Below are 16,582 nucleotides of genomic sequence, written 5' to 3'. Positions count from 1 at the left end.
AGTCCTTTTCTTCATCTACGGTATGTTTCAGTTTCTAGTTGCATTTCAGGTTGAACTACTGCTATGTTGAAGGGTGCAATCACAAATATTTTGGTCTTTCAGGAGAAGACAACGTTTTAGGAGAACATGATGCAGTTGTTCCTTTTTGATCTTCAAATTGATTCTATGTACATATCTTGCTGCTTTGCAGTGCCCCAGCTATGACTGCCAACATCAAGCAACTCCTGGAGATAAGCATGGATAAAGCCGTGCTTGATGTGGCAACACCCAATCCTCCAGGTGAGGACATACAAGAAACTCCAGAACAACAAAAAGTTTCAGGTATGCCCCTATAGTTATGCAAATGCTAGTATTTGTCATACATTTGCACATACACACAAGCACTTATGATCATATTTCTGAACTTTTTTGTCTGTCTTGTAGAACCATTACCAATACAATAATTGTATAACTCTGGGTGATTTTCCATGTTTGTTTTGTGTGCAAAATCAGCTGCTTAGGCCTGACTGCTAAGCACATTATAATTGAAATTGAAATGAAGCCTCATCTGATACTTTTCCTGGAGTAGCATCTAGTGGTGAGAAGTGTGTCACTGACTGGGCCTTTCGGGTTATGTATGTGTTTTTCAGGACAACTTCAGATTTGGAGAATTTCCAAAACCACATACTCATGTATGCAGGAAAGCGGTTTGCCTACAGCCCCCGTTTACAAAACCCAGACATTGCTTGCAGCAATCGATTACAACTATCACAACCACCGCATTCCAAGGATGGACACCGAATGTAAGCTTTGCTATAACAGTAGTGTACTACCAAAAATAATTCATTAGTTCTTACCTAAACAGTTGTGGCATTGTGCAATTACTTTACTTTACTAGGTACAGACAGTACTTCAACAAGAAGTCCGAGCGCTGGAGTGTATATGTGTTGAAGGAGAGCAAAGGCTACCATTACATTCCAGACCTGCAGAAGGCCATCCTTGCTGAGAGGCTGGGAAGTGGAATGGGCCTTCCCAGAATACAGGGTCTAAGGCCTGATGATCCCAGGCGCTTGGGTTTGCTTGCCGCAACGCAGCCTCCATCCACATTTGAACTTGTCGCGGCTCAGGTTTCACGGGGAGAGGGTGGTGCCCAAAGTGAATTCTAAACTATTCCATTCTTTCATAGCTGTGTATGTAAATAATTTGCAAATAATTCAAGTCGTAAAAAGAAATATTTTTTTATTTATATGTAAATAAAAAACAATGAACATCAAACTGTACATGTTTTTTGACATTGAACATAAATAACAAAACTATTTACATATTTACACCAAACGGCGCACCCTGAAGCCAACATATTGACCCAAGGGGTCAGGAAATGCAGTTCTTATCTTCCAAACGCAGCAGCTCGGAATAATAACCCTATTGCCTTCACCCAAGCGGCCATGCTGCCACAGTACAAATTGGCGGGATGCCGCATGTCTGTACTGTCGCTGCTCCACCCCTGGTTCCTGTTCGTCATCAACAGCAAACACATCGTTCCATGCAGCCCATGCCAGCCGTAAAACGCCCGGGTCAAGAACATATAACTGCATATGTGCCATGCTGCTGACGGAGTTTTCAGGGGCCTGGCGGCAGCAGAGCCTTTCTTGGTCTGTTGTCATCTCCCTGCAATTACTGCAGGTGCACCAATGTAAAGGTCTCTACCTCAGAAGAGGCAGATGTTGACAATGACGTCGATTCCTGCATTAAAACCATAGAAAAAAACTTGTTGGCATCCAAACCTCATACACCATTAGCCATGCATGAATTATCATTTCGAATTTAGCTAATACAGTGTTATAATAAACTGTTTCTACTGTCTTTGACGTTAGCTATTGTGATCTGTCCTATGTCGATAAAACAACGAAAATTGATGTATTGTGATGTACATCCCTGCCTATGTAATTAATGAAAGAATAGGCTGTAGCCTTATCAGTGTCATCCCTGTCTCACGGAGATTTGTAGTTTTAGTTAGGGTGACCAGATTTTAGTTTGTGAAAAATAGGACACTTCGTTGCGGGGGAGGGGTAGTGTATAGCCCTCCCCCGCGACGAAATTTACCAAAGGCTCAGAATGATCGTATTTAGAGGATAATTATCGTACATCTGCCAGCACTGACAAGGCTATCGACCATTGACAGTTCTCTCTACAGTCAGAGCTCGCGCAAGAAGGTGGAACGTAAGGGAAATACCCTTTCCAAACCTTGTAAGGGCGTAATAACTAGTTTGTGAAAGACCCAGATAAACACAGATATCCGACAAGGCAAAATCCCGGACGTTTTTGGAATCCCTGCTGGACGCATTTTTTAGGTCTCGAAAGAGGACCTGTCCGGGTAAGAGAGCACGTCTGGTCACCCTATTTTAGTAGATGCCAAAAGTCATCGACCGTCTCAGACTAACATGCAAATCAGTGTCTCACACGCCAAGGATTTCACACGTTAGTCTTAGTCAATCACACGCAAGGTAAGCCTTAGAAGTTTGCAACCTTGGAAACCTAACTTCGCTAGCTTGTAATGAATTACACGTTCCAATGATGAATATGTAGCGTTTTGGTGTTGTCAGTAATATTGTATTCGATCACACAATGTATAGGCTGAAAACGCGATCGGTATTTCATCTAAACTAAATGTTGTCATTCATTTGGTTATGTTAGCATTCATCTCCGATATCACAATGAATAAAACTATGCAGTCATATTTATGTAAAATCTTTGAATATTCTTACCTTATCGGTTGACATAATTTGTTGGTTTCTGACTTCGTCTGGTCATCAATACAAGTGTATGCGAGGCTGCATCTATCGTAACTGGGTATTTACGACACTGAAGTAAACGTTAAATACCTCCAAACCTTAAGGGGGAGCTCCAAGGGAAAAACTCCTTACTGGGGCTTTAACTTCTCGTTCGCCTCATCTGACTAGCTCTGGATTTGCGCAAAATAGAATTGGCTTGTTTGTCGAATGGACCGAATGAGACGTTCACTTTATGGAGTGTATTCTCACATTTCTTTCACATCTAGCTAGCTATATTGGCCTACAATCTGTTCGACATCGATTGTATTCACATTTGTATTGTTTTGCATTCACACGATTGCATTGCATTCACACGTGTCATATTGAGCTAGCTAGCATGCACACGATTGCAATGCATTCACACGTGTCATATTCAGCTAGTTAGCATGCACATGATTGCAATGCATTTACACGTGTCATATTCAGCTAACTAGCTCTATTGACCTACAAACGGTTTGATATCGATTGTTATAGCCTAATTTACAGCTCTGATGTTTTCTGGATATCATAAAGAAATAAATTCTAAGGTCACTTACCCTTTGTTGAATCCATGTGAGGGAAGGAAGTAGTCGATGGCAATCATCAACTGTTGGGCGAGGTGACGACAAATCCACGTGAGACTGGCTGGTAACTAACTGCCACGACGTTATCATCGCTACAAACGTGCACGGACCAGTCGGCCTACGTTGTTACGATGACGTCACACGGTTGAGAAAGAACCACTTGTTGATTAGTCTGATATTTGTAAAATATTTTTAAGGAATACACTACTGATAAAAACGTCAAGATATCAGATCAGGCAAACTCTGCATAATAATTCATGGTTGATAAATAACCAAAAATGTGATCACTAGTGGGTAAGCAGTAGAACTTGTATATTGGGATTGTATTTTATTTTATTGTATCTTATTTTTTTTATTTATTGTCAATGTTATGTTTGATATACGTTAATGCCTTTTTTTAGGTTGTATAGCCTTTTTCACTCTGGCAGGGGGACTGCCAATGGAAACTAGCCTTTTGGCTATAATTGGGTGCATTTACATTTTAATGTTCATGAATGTACACTGTCCCTCTTGATCAAATAAACAAATTGATTGATTGATTGATGGGTTTATAGATCATTTGTAATGGAGACAGTGATGATATTGTATATTGGCAAAAAAATGCACAGTCTATAGTTTCACTCGAGCCTTGGTTTCTCGAGAAAAAACGACAGAGATAGGTTTGCCTTTTGCTCTTTTTCTTTGTGCATCCGACATGTGGGTTGTGTGTCGAGGCCTAGGAAGAAAAAATCCTTGCATTGTTGACTGTTAAAATGTATATACAGATGTACAGGTAACTCACCTTTTTTGATATGGTACTGGTGTTGCTTAATCCTGTGTTTAAGGGCATTTTTGGTTTAACCTATCTATATTTTGTGACACTCTTGGCATACGAGGCCATAGATTACATTTTTAGTATTGACTGTAATCCTTTTTGTAAATAAGTTTACCTTTGTTTGAATGCTTATTGTAAAGGAAATCTCTGTTTTTCAAAGTAAAATTAAGGGTGGTCTTGGGTTTCATCCCCATATCTCTCTTTAAAGCCGTGTGCACTAGAATATCCTGTAGGTTTTTATTTCTTCTCAAAGCTGTGGTGAGGTGAAAAGACCCCATCTGAGGGCAAACTAGGACATTTTGAAAGACAGTCTTTCTTAAATTCATTCCACTGCTGGAGTAAAAATATAGGTGTGATTTGTTAAAATGATTACAAAGTGAATGTTTACTTGCAACGTGGACACTTATCTGTAAATTCTGTTTGATTTACCCCAACATTAGAAAAAGTGAAGTGTATGCCTCTATTCATAATTCCTTGTAAGTAATCTCTCTCTCTATCTCTCTGTCTATGCTACAGGGTATGTGGACAGCAGCTACATCTGCATCCCAGTGTGCGCTTTTATCTTTGCTCTCATCTTGGTCTTTTGGTATTTTAGGTGAGTTTTGGGTTTCAGTTTGATTTGTTTTATTCTATGTGCACAGGCCAATGGATTGGCATTACTGCCGTTACTAAATTCTCATCTGGTTTCTTGTTTGTTGTTGTTGCAAATCTTAAAAATGCATACACAGTGTAAATATTGACCTGGGGTCCGGCTTCTGTGCTGTTGTTTAGGAACAGATTGCAGATATTGGATTTAAGGTCCCTTCTATGTCAGGAGTTGCAGCCACGCCACAGTTTCGGTCACGGGGACCTGATTGAGCAGTCCCAGAGCTCAGGCAGTGGCTCAGGTTTCAAGCTACTGGTGGGTGTTGAGACTGCTTTACATCTACAAGGAAAATCTTTGGACAACATAATACACATGAATGAGTTCTCTTTTGACAGGGTGATGTTGTGAAAAGACTAAAGGTTCCTCTGCAGCTGAGAAAATGTAGAGAACTGATCAGAAAGTCTTTGAAGTTGACAAATAGTAGAGGAGGAAGTTGGAAAAAAGCTAGATAGATGCAGTCAATATCTGATGTCTGAATATCTTTCCTGTGTTCTTCATATTCACCTGACAAACTGTTATCAGTTATCTGAATGCTCTAAATGTGAAGTAGTTTACTTTTAAATCACTGGTGTTTAAATCACTGGTGTGATGGACAGAAAATGTCACTATATGTCACTATATGTCTCTTCACTCGAATTGTTTTCAAAGTGTTTCAAGCAGGGATGGATTAACCAACGGGCCTACCGGGCCCAGGCCCAAGGGCCCATGAGCTCAGGGGGCCCCTAAGCCAGAGCCTCTGCGTGAAGTCGCTGTTATGTATCTCTGTTTTGTGGTTGAAAAAGGTGTATTTTATTCATTTGCTAATGGCTGACCTGTGCTGTGTTAGAAAATGTGCATGTGCATACATTTTTCCGAACATCTGGAGGTCAAAGAGTCGCTAGTTTAATGCTACAGTGATCAAGGATAATTAATTTTTTGGACTAACAAAGATCCCTTATGCAATATATTCCTTTAAAATGGCAAACTTCTCTCTGTCATGGTTTCCATAATCATTAGGGGGAAATCGTCAGTAGCAATCTACAACACAATTATATGCTTATCGTGCATACACTATAGAAACTATTAAAAAGCCGATTCAATTAAATTAATAATCTCTTATTTAATTCGTTATTTTTGTCATATACAGATATGCAATGATGATTGCTGGGTAATATGTATCTTGTTCGCCAATGTCAAGTCTCTATTTGATCATGTGACGAGACGATACGATATAGCTCGTTTTGGCGCAGAATCTGAACGTCAAGACCTACAAGCTGACTGAGCACAGTACGGTACACTTGCCGAACGACACCTTTCAAACATAAAAGTGGTAATGCATGATTTGCTCTTTCAATGGACAGGATAGCCAGCCCATTCAGCCTCTCCTGCCCCATGCTGCTCAGGTAGGTCTTAATCAGTTTCAATTTGGAAAAGAATCACTCGGCTGTTGCCCTGTCACATGTAATGTCAGAAACAATAGCAGGGCAGTGCACCGAAGGTGGATGTTATGGAGTAAACTTTGACCTGTTTACTTTCCCAATACAATAGCCAAAGTGTCTAATTCGACCGTTAAATCCAACACATTGTTGGTAAAATATATATATACGCCTAATGGTGTTTGTGTGTGGGTGTGCGTGTTTTGCGAGCGCACAATTATTTTTTTCGCGAAGGGGGGGCTTTAACATGTCCAGGCCCAGGGGCCCGTGGTTTCTTAATCCGTCCATGGTTTCAAGTGTTTGCGTGTGCATGGTTGTCTCTGCAGGTCCAAAACACCATTGCCAAGCAGGTCCAGATGGTGAAGCAGATCGGGAAGGGCCGGTACGGTGACGTGTGGATGGGCCGCTGGAATGGTGATTGCGTGGCCGTCAAGGTCTTCACCACCGAGAGCTGCTGGATGAGAGAGAGCTGGCTCAGAGAGACCAAGATCTACCAGACGGTACTGATTCGGCACGAGAACATACTGGGTGAGATAAAGTCAGCAAGTCAAACACAAACATACACAAACACTCTCACACACATACAACACACACGCACACACACACACACACACACACACACACACACACACAAATACTGTTTTCTCACTCTCTTCCACTTGAGGATCATCAAGTTCAAGTCAATTTCACAAACCAACTTATTGCCACAAATGAATCATATGGAACTTGATATAGTGTGCAGAACTCTCCTTAATCGTTACATTGACAGAGTTTGTGTGCGTCACTTTCATCAGCTTGCATCTTCACTCTCCTCTCTAGTCTTCATCGCCGCAGACATCAAGGACACGAGCTTGTGTACGCAGCTGTACCTGATCACTGACTACCACGAGAACGGCTCCCTCTATGACTACCTGAAGTCCACCACGCTGGACACCGAGTCCCTGCTGCGGCTGGCCTTCTCCTCCGTGTCGGGCCTGTGCCACCTGCACACCACGATCTTCGGCACGCTGTGCAAGCCGGCCATCGCCCACCGTGACCTCAAGAGCGAGAACATCCTGGTGAAGAAGAATGGCACCTGCTGCATCGCCGACCTGGGGCTCGCTATCACCAGGTGAGTAGAGAGAGAGAGAGAGGGCATGGAGGTCAGGGAGAGGAGAGAATAAGAAAGAAAGGGAGGATGATAGAGATGGTCACTGTAAAGATGAGGCAATAGGAAAAGAAGCCTGTGCTGTGGATGTAGTCAGTCTGTTGTTTGGAAGCTGAACTGAAAAGATATATACATAATTATGTGGCCTGTCTAATGTAAATAATGCACAGACATTACATGTGAGGTGTGGGTCATTCTCTAACATCTCTGCAGCGACAAGAATGAGGTGGACATCCCACCCAACATTCGGGTTGGCACTAAGCGCTATATGGCCCCCGAGGTTTTGGACGAGAGCCTGAACCGCAACGACTTCCAGTCCTACATCATGGCCGACATGTACAACTTCGGCCTGATCCTCTGGGAGATGATGCGGAGATGTGTGTCAGGAGGTAAGACAAACATGTGCATTCATGTGCTCATTTGTCGCACATGTGCCGACACACACACAGACACAACTACAGGGATTAAAGTATTCCGGTACCGTGCCGGATTTCCGGCGTGCGGTGTTTGGCTGCGAAAAAAATTCTTATATTAAAAAAAAAAAAAAAAAACACGTCTCGATATCATCACCATCACTTTCGAGTTTATGAGTTTGTCTGCCAATGAAATGAAAGGAGCACAACTCTCCCGCTCTCAAAATAACATTATTAGCCAATCAGAAGTAGATTGGGGCGGGTCTTGGGGAAATGTGCTTCAAACACCGACTTTTCTCTATCGCTCTGCCTAGCGTAGATGCCCGAGTAGAGAGACACCACACCAAAGGAGAGTAGGATGGAAAGTAAGTTCATGAAAATAAATGGCGCTGGGCATGGATAGAAGAGATGGGAAGGGAAGGACAGTAAGCCTTTTGGTAGCTGGTGTAAGAAGTTAAGAGAAGCAGGTGCTTGCTTCTGCACCTTGTGCTCGAGAAAGCTAATATAGCCTATGCAACTAGCTAGCTCTCCAACACACAACGCCTTTACCGGGAGCAACATCCACAGCTGATGTACCGGAATCAATAACTGACCGTGTGTGTGATGTGTGTTTGACTAAACTGTCAATATCCAATCAGCATGCCGCTATTTTAACACACACGGCATAACACCAGAGTTTAAAAGACGTATTTCGGAAAAGCTAAAAAAAAAACGGCATGTTTTCCTTAAATGTCGACGAAGCCACCAACAAGTACATGGACAAAGTCCTGTTTTGTATTTATTTCCCAACATTAAAGTTACCAGTTCTTGTAACATTTTAATGTTTTGTTTGTTATTTATTTTATTGATATATTTTCTATTAATTTCCTAGTATTTAATTTACGATTATTTCTTTTGAACAAAGTAATTATGGAAATGTTGCAATATAAAACTACATTATTATCTACAGTTCACTGTTGCACTTTAACAGTTTAAAAAGTAAATCGCTGTCCTTTTTCATATATCCTCAATTAAATGGTTGCAAATCAAATCTTCTTCCACTGACATACCCTTATAACATGTCACCTTGTAATTGTAAGTCATCTTGTAACCTTTCAAGGACAAAGCTTAGCAGCAAAACTTGATATCAAAAGAAATCGTAAATGCCACATGTGTTAGTACCATATTGTAGTGAGGTGGAGGACTATTACTGACCTTTCTTGGGATTGCAGTTTCAAAAGTCTCACCATAATCTGCAATCATTCATTTCTAAATGTTTGTTTGTTTGGTTTTTTTTTTTACCCTGCGAATGTGTCCATGCCACGGGAAGACACCCCCCCCCCCCCCCCCTCCCACACACAAAAAAAAGTTCAGGCTCAGGATTTTTTTTTGCTTTAAACCCTGCACCTACACACACACAGTAGAGTCAATGTCTCAACTGTTCATACTAATGTAACCCGGGTGCTACCCATGTTTAGCTATTAATCAATATTTAGTATTTTGATTATGATGATTTAGAATTAGTTTTCAAATAACTACATAAAAATAACGAAAGTGCTATATTAAGAATAGTGCCCACTCATGCAAGAAAATACTACAGTCCACATTGCTGTGTTTGGCCAACAAACCGTAGGCTTATTGGTTAATACCTTTATGCCGCCCTTAGTCACACATCCAAGGTCCAGGTTCTTTAACACTGATGTTTTATTGCGCTGACAAACACAGACACCAATACACCGTAGAACTATACAGAAATGAATAAAAGACATACAGCAATTAATCATACGTTCAAACACACAAGAACAATCTTAAACGTTATTAAAATAATAACTAAACCAAACGTAACATACCACTTTTGCCTGCTTATGGACTAAGGGGGATATACAGCTTGCAGTTCTTTAGAGAGCATATTTCAGCTTGTATCGTCTTTACCTAGTAGCTTAATACTAGCTAAACTTGATCTCATGCGTGCATCCAGTCATTCATCCAACTATCAACAGGAAGTGACATGTTACATGCATCCTGGGAAAATGAGTCAAACATACATTAAACATCTTTAGTATTACAAGATACCACATAGTGGAGAAACTAATTAAAACTTTTGTGACTGCAATTACAACCTTAGTAGATGCAGGTATGAGGGATTTTTATTGGTTTGGGGGAGAGACACGGGGGGTGGGGAGCGACATGAGGGGAGAGAGACTGACAGTGAAGGTGAGCAGATAGAAAAAACACTGATAGGTATAGATAGAAACCCATTTCATTGAGCTCCATTAAAGTCTAGTTGACACTGGAGTAAACAGACTGTTACAGTGTGCATTTGTGTAGTTGCCATTGTTTGTTATTGTCTGTTTTAAGTCTAGTTCTCCAAACGGAGAAAGTAACCTAGCATACTGAACGGTCAATGCCTATATGCTAACACAGAGTTAGCATTACACAGACAGTCCATCGACAACTCTTAAAGTGTTTAAGAGTTCGGTACTAGTTAGGCACATCGTTTCAGTTGCTGCTCAGTTAGCACCACAGGTCTCCAGACTGACTTGTGGTTCCACTGGGTAGCCTGCGAGGGAGCACCGCCACCCGGATAGCACCACTGGTGACCAGGGGAAAGCCAGTGGTTACTCCGGCTACGAGGGAGCGTCGCCATCTTGTTGCTGGGAAGGGGTTAAGTACACTTTCTTTTTGACTGTTGACCACGGGATCGTGAGTAACGAGAACTACTAACAGGCCTGCAACTTTTGGTTTATTTGTTTGTTGTTTTTCAGTAAACTGCTGGCAGTGTTTTATATGTGCTTTCAGAGAGCATGCTATGTATCTGTGTGAATATATGTATATATATGTATCTGAGTGTGGCCACTAATGTAAAGACATTTCGTGTCAGTTGTAGCTTAAACGCAGTTGTTTTGTCTGAGCAAGGGTTTTACCACAAATTACATTACACTGGGTACATTTTGCTAGCAAGCTGGCTGAGCTACTAATGTTATGTGGGTGGATGCAGCCTTCATCACGCATTGGTTATTTTATATTGACGTTTTCCTGATCTTATTTGTTTGCTGTTTACATAGTAATAGTGTTGTAATAGTGTTATAATAGTAGTAATATAATAGTACTAATAGTGTTGTTTACATAGTAAGAAATGCTCATATGACTGATGGAACATAATATACTCTTGTCTATAATCTTTGTTTAACGGACACGCACCTAACCCATTCGCACCTCGATAAACCAGCCTCATTCCTGATATCAAAAACCCACTCTTCACCCTTTGTCCCCCTTTCTCATCCCATCAACTTTTGAGTATCCTCATTAGTATGTATTATCAGACTATGTAACCCAGACATCTAGATATATACTCTCTTTTGTCTCACGGAAAACTGCGCAATTAGCGTCTGGAACTCTAGAAACCAGCCTCCTTCCTGCTATCAACGACCCCCTCTTCACCCTCTGTCTCCTTTTCTCATCCCATCAACCTTAGAGTATCCTCATTAGTATGTATTATCAGACTAAGTAACCCTGACATCTAGATATATACTGTCTTTTGTCTCACGGAAAACTGAGCAATTAGCACCTAACCCCACCCCATTTATATCGAGATCTAGTTACCATGTTGCATATATATTATTTTTAGTTGCATATTGTGTTATTTTACAATGTCTGTTGGAGTTCAGTTCAGTTATGCTTACTCAGTTTTGCTGGGTTGCTTGTGTAACATTTGCCAATTGATTTTTTTTCCAGAGATGTCCCTGCAGGAGACACACCTATCCTCTCCCCTCTCCCAACACCCCTCACCTCTTCTGACCTGCCAGGTCCGTCAAGCCCTCCTCCGGCTCAAAGGCAGACGGAAGCCAATAGGAGAGTGAGGCCATCCTCCAAGACAGCAACAGCATCCACACCATGGCCGCTTCCTTCAAAGAGGAGGAGACCTGCCCCACTGGGGGATAGAGGGCATGCTGGTGGTTCTGAGGAGAACGTGTGCCCCTCACAGATTCCTGCAAGGCACTTATTTGTACTTATTTGTAAATAGTTCATTTTCCCTTTGCCTCCTAAAATCCAACCCCTCATCCACGTTGTAGGAGCACATTACATGTGAGGCATTTGTAATTGTTCTGGCTAACAGGGCTCTGGTGTGGACATTTTTTTTTTCATTTTGATTTTATTTTATGAAAGACTAAGACCACTGGAACAAACATCAGGACAGACTTCACTTCAAAAAAGTACAAAACCACAAAAACATAAATGATGTACATTCTCACAAGAAAATACAATACAATGCAAATGATTACATTGAAATTAATTCAAAATGGTTTGCTGTAGTACAGAAGGCAAGAGAAAGTTTGAATGCTGGATATACAGTGACTTTTGTATTTGGTGATTTTGGAGAGATTATGAGACACTTGGAGACGTCTAAAGACACCATATGGAAACTGATATGTAGCACTTGTAAACTTTTGTCTATCTGCTTCAAATTTTTTACACACACTGTCAAGATGTTGTTGAATCAGGAAATAAAGGTTTTGGTTTCCTCTGACATTCAAAAGCCAGTTCTATACTGAAAAAAAAAACAATAGGCGTTTATGTTTTTCCTGACAAATTCTTACTTTTGCTGCTCTGAAATGTAAACTAAAATGACATAATAAAACACTTTATTACACGGCTCTTCTTAATGCTGTAGAATGCTCCATTCACTTGAATGGGGCTTCCCAACGTTCTGTGGTCAACTATTTTTCCATATTTGACCGTTGCTATGCATAATTGACCGCTGTCAAGGGAAGTGGCCTTTTTGCCCCGGATTCACGTCTTTCGTAGCACTCCGCAAGTAGTCCGGTAATTTATCAACCTCAGTGTATTCCGTTGCTTAGCGACGTCAGCTGATCTGATCTTGAGTTTCAGCTGACAGTTGAGCAACTGTGTTCTAAAGAATCTTCAACGTCTTTGAAGTTCAACGTCTTTGGCGAACTATTTCTCTGCTTTTTAACACCACGAATGGTAACAAATACATGGTAATTAAAATAATATTATAAAAAGACACACTGTGTTAAGTTATTTTTTCGTTTTGGCAAGTAGCCGTGTAATAAGCGGGATAATGTATAGAACGCCGGTCATTATCGGGCAAATAAGCCCCTTCAGGGCGAAGCTCTGCTTCGCGTCGGGGTGCTGTTCGCCCTGTCGGGGCTTATTTTCCCGATAATGACCGGCGTTCTATACATTATCCCTTACTTAACTAATTGCAGTTGATGGCCCAAGTGTCTTCTTTAATTTAAGCCATGAATGGTTATTATGCAATATGTAGAACCATAGAACCATAGCAAAATAGGCGGAAATTGACAAAAAACACCCTTCCGGGCGATGGGGTTAAAACTTTACACTTCTTACATTGGACATGTTCAACAGCCTCATTAGAATCCGCACCGACTACTAAGCAGAAATATCTCCATACAGTAGATTTCCCTTTGTTTAGTATCTCCTGTAATCTGTTATCAATGTTGATGTAATCTCACACAGACAATGCTTTGAGAAGACAAGTAGACAACACATTGTGCAGTTTGGGTAAACAAGACCATAATATTGTATAATAAAATCATAATATCTTTTTTTTTTCAATTTCGTGGTAGTGTGTCTTTCCTGACAAAGATCCACCTCTTCTGCTGTCCAAATGATGAATCTTTATGAATCTAACTGTTGGAGTTGTGTTGTTCCTTCAGGTATAGTTGAGGAGTACCAGTTGCCCTACCATGATCAGGTTCCTCGTGACCCATCATATGAGGACATGCGGGAGGTGGTGTGCATCAAGAGACAGAGACCCGCATTTGCAAACCGCTGGAGCAGTGATGAGGTACAGTCAGCACGCCACCAATCACATAGAACCTTGACACGTAGCAGGCTATCACTATCAGCTTGTCAGGTTTTTTCAAACTAGGCAGAGATCCTCATGGATCTTTTCAGAAGGGAATGTCTGTTTGGATAAGATAACTATTTCACAGAAATGTTCATACTGTTTGCGGGAGGCATTATATGCTATAAACGTAAATTCTGACACAAATTAACACTTCATAGACATGTAAACATACTAGCTACTGTACAAGTAAGCATACATCAAATAGGCTAACCTAACGCTTCAACACAGCACAGCCAAAAGAGGAAAACACACTGACCACATAATTAACGATTGCATTGCTGCAGCTATACAGCAGCTGTCTTCGAAGCCAGGGCTCGCACACTAAGGTACAACACCACACACTGTGAAGGACCGAGCCTCGGGTAACCGTCTATCCATGGGTATGGCCAAAAGCTCAGAGTCAGAGTAAAGTTTTTCACTTTTTTTAATTTTTTTTAATTTTTCAAAGTTCAGGAATCCAAAAGTCATTTCACCAACTCATCAATTCCAGGCAATCAGGCATTCACAAATTTCCCAAAGAACATCATCTTGTTAAGCCTCTAAAGGGCTAGAGGACAGCCATCAACTGATGCACATACCTTACCCAGACTAACTATCCCGACAGAACAAACCCACATATATACAACGGTGGTCAGCACCATATAAAAAGGGAGGGGTATACCCAATAATCAATCAGTGGTTCAGTTCACAATATAAACCCTAAAAGACCAATACAGTATTAACCATATGCTAAATATATCATTAGAATAATAGCTATCTAAAACATCATAATCGCTGGCATATAAACTACGACATTTTACTCAAGTGCGGTTGGCCAAACCATTTCTCGTCCCCATAGCCACAACAGGGAATCACCACTCTGAATAAGGTAGGAACCGTATATAAGTGCCCACTGGTTCCGGTGGCGCTTCTTAGCCGTTGCACCGCCAGACCAATGAGGACACGAACACCCTAAACAGCTGGTAATGCATTCCACACGTTTCTTGGTTAAACAATAAATGTTGGAGCCCACCATTGGTGTCCTAGCCTCCTTTGCATCACCCCATCTGTGTGTGTTTGTGCGAGAAAGAGTAAAAATGGGAGCACTAGTTGCGTATGTATATATCCGTGTATGTGTGTTTGTGAGTGTGCGCGATTGTATGCAAGTGCGTGCGTTAGCGGTCCTGGAGAATGGGAGGAATAGTTGCGTGTGTAGATCCGTGTGTGTGTGTGTGTGTGTGTGTTCATGCGTGACTGTATGCAAGTGCAATGTGCTTAAGCAGTCGTGGATCCAGGTTGATGTGCGGTCATGTGCGGTCGCATTGGGACCGTCACACACACCAAATGTCGTATACATGGGTGGGTCCAATGCCGTAATACCATTGTAGTCACTCAAGCATATCGTTTCTGACATAGAGAAACCGCCCGAGTGGTTTTATTTCAGCGTTTTTGGGTTGGTAGACATGCCAGATACCCAAATGAATTTGTAGAAGCACTAAAAAAGTGGAATTTTCATAATATGTCCCCTTTAATATAGTCTTAAAGAGAACAAAGTCACTTACTGATCTAACACGGGATGCAGTGCAATTTTATTGAATTTTATTTATATTCTATTCTGCTGAAATGTCTATGTTCAGAATAAATGCTTAACAGACCACATAGCCTGAATCATTGTTCAAAAAGTGTGTGTGTCTGTGCATTTATACTGAATGTTGAGTGACATGCTGATTCTTGTCCTGCCTCTTCCTCAGTGTCTGAGGCAAATGGGGAGGCTGATGATGGAGAGCTGGGCCCATAACTCCGTCTCCCGCCTTACCTCTCCCCGCATCAAGAAGAGGCTGGCCAAGATTTCAGAGTTGCTGGGCATTAAGCTCTGAGAATCCCCAGGTTTGAGGGTCTGAGGAAAGGTTGGGATGGGAGGCAGACCCTCAAAGAGAGTTGAAGGGTTTTATTTCCAGAATCCACAACTTCCACTAAGGTTAATAAAAGTTCAGTGTTGCATACAAATAAAATGTATTACTGGTTTAAAAATTCTTTCTTACATTTTGTACAGAAACTTCACAGAGAGGAAAAAATGCAAGCTGTTGCAAAGAATATCATGAGTGTGCCATAAAATAATAGGTAACATCCCCACCATAAATTAAATGTTCAGAAACAGAACTGTGACAGCTATGGAATGCAACCGCTAGCACTTTGATGCATGTACGTTTCAGAATATAAATGATGGCAAGTTTGCATAGTGTTAAGTTAAAACGAACTGCGTGCTGGTTTGCAGAGAAATCAGAGTAATCGGACCGCCACACGTAGCACTTGGTTTGATACAGCTGAGTTTACTGGTTTCAAGATTGGACAAGATTCAGCCGGAGATGCCGAGCTCACAATAGCTCTGTCACCCCTGGCTGGAGAAGGCGTTCTGAATTTTACATGTGATAACAATGGTTTATAAGTCTAGTCTTCACTGATGGTGCTTCCTGGGCCCCACACGTATACGCCTCTCTGTGACTTGCATGTTTCAGTCGTAATTTCTGGCCTGACAATTAACTTTCTGTGAATCTCCACTCCCTGGTACAGATAGTCTCCCTATCTCCTCTGTCTCCTGCCCAGGGTGCCCTATGACCTTGGAATTTATGTCACTGGTCATTCTAAACTTGAAAGCAGTTCTTTGAATGTTATCTTAGGCCCCTCTGTCTGAAACCTGCTTTCCAACTGCTCAGTTATACTGGTTAAATGGGCATACATTGTTAATAGAAATAAATTGTTAATACATTTATACCTAAACTGAATTTATCTTACATTCCCTCCTTTGACCTCATTTATGAGGTCAACACTACACACAAGCAAGCACTAAGAAGCAAGGTTACATTTTGGGGTGGGTTCTTGATTACTTTACACAATAATATCAAAACACCCTCGGTTTGCA

The 16,582-nt window shown here is 41.3% G+C and overlaps 1 protein-coding gene across 1 annotated transcript; it reads left to right on the top strand.

Annotated features, from left to right (window-relative positions):
* The first annotated feature begins 3,504 nt into the window (after positions 1-3,504).
* LOC122130392 (bone morphogenetic protein receptor type-1B-like) lies at positions 3,505-15,650 on the top strand. Its single transcript, XM_042705127.1, has 8 exons — positions 3,505-3,517; positions 4,704-4,735; positions 5,002-5,088; positions 6,575-6,776; positions 7,068-7,359; positions 7,609-7,784; positions 13,490-13,620; positions 15,414-15,650. Exons 1-8 carry the CDS (start codon positions 3,505-3,507, stop codon positions 15,537-15,539), a joined length of 1,059 nt encoding a protein of 352 aa, XP_042561061.1. The 3' UTR covers positions 15,540-15,650.
* Positions 15,651-16,582: the final 932 nt, after the last annotated feature.

The sequence above is a fragment of the Clupea harengus genome, unplaced genomic scaffold (assembly GCF_900700415.2).
Source record: "Clupea harengus unplaced genomic scaffold, Ch_v2.0.2, whole genome shotgun sequence".
Classification (NCBI taxonomy): Eukaryota; Metazoa; Chordata; class Actinopteri; order Clupeiformes; family Clupeidae; genus Clupea; species Clupea harengus.
The sequence above is the reverse complement of the archived record's forward strand: the minus strand, read 5'-3'. Positions and strand labels throughout refer to the sequence as shown.

What these genes read in the sequence shown, in the direction of transcription:
- LOC122130392 (XM_042705127.1), top strand. An exon ending in CTGGGGCTCGCTATCACCAG is followed by an intron (nt 7,360 to 7,608) that starts GTGAGTAGAGAG and finishes ACATCTCTGCAG; the next exon opens with CGACAAGAATGAGGTGGACA. An exon ending in ACCGCTGGAGCAGTGATGAG is followed by an intron (nt 13,621 to 15,413) that starts GTACAGTCAGCA and finishes CCTCTTCCTCAG; the next exon opens with TGTCTGAGGCAAATGGGGAG.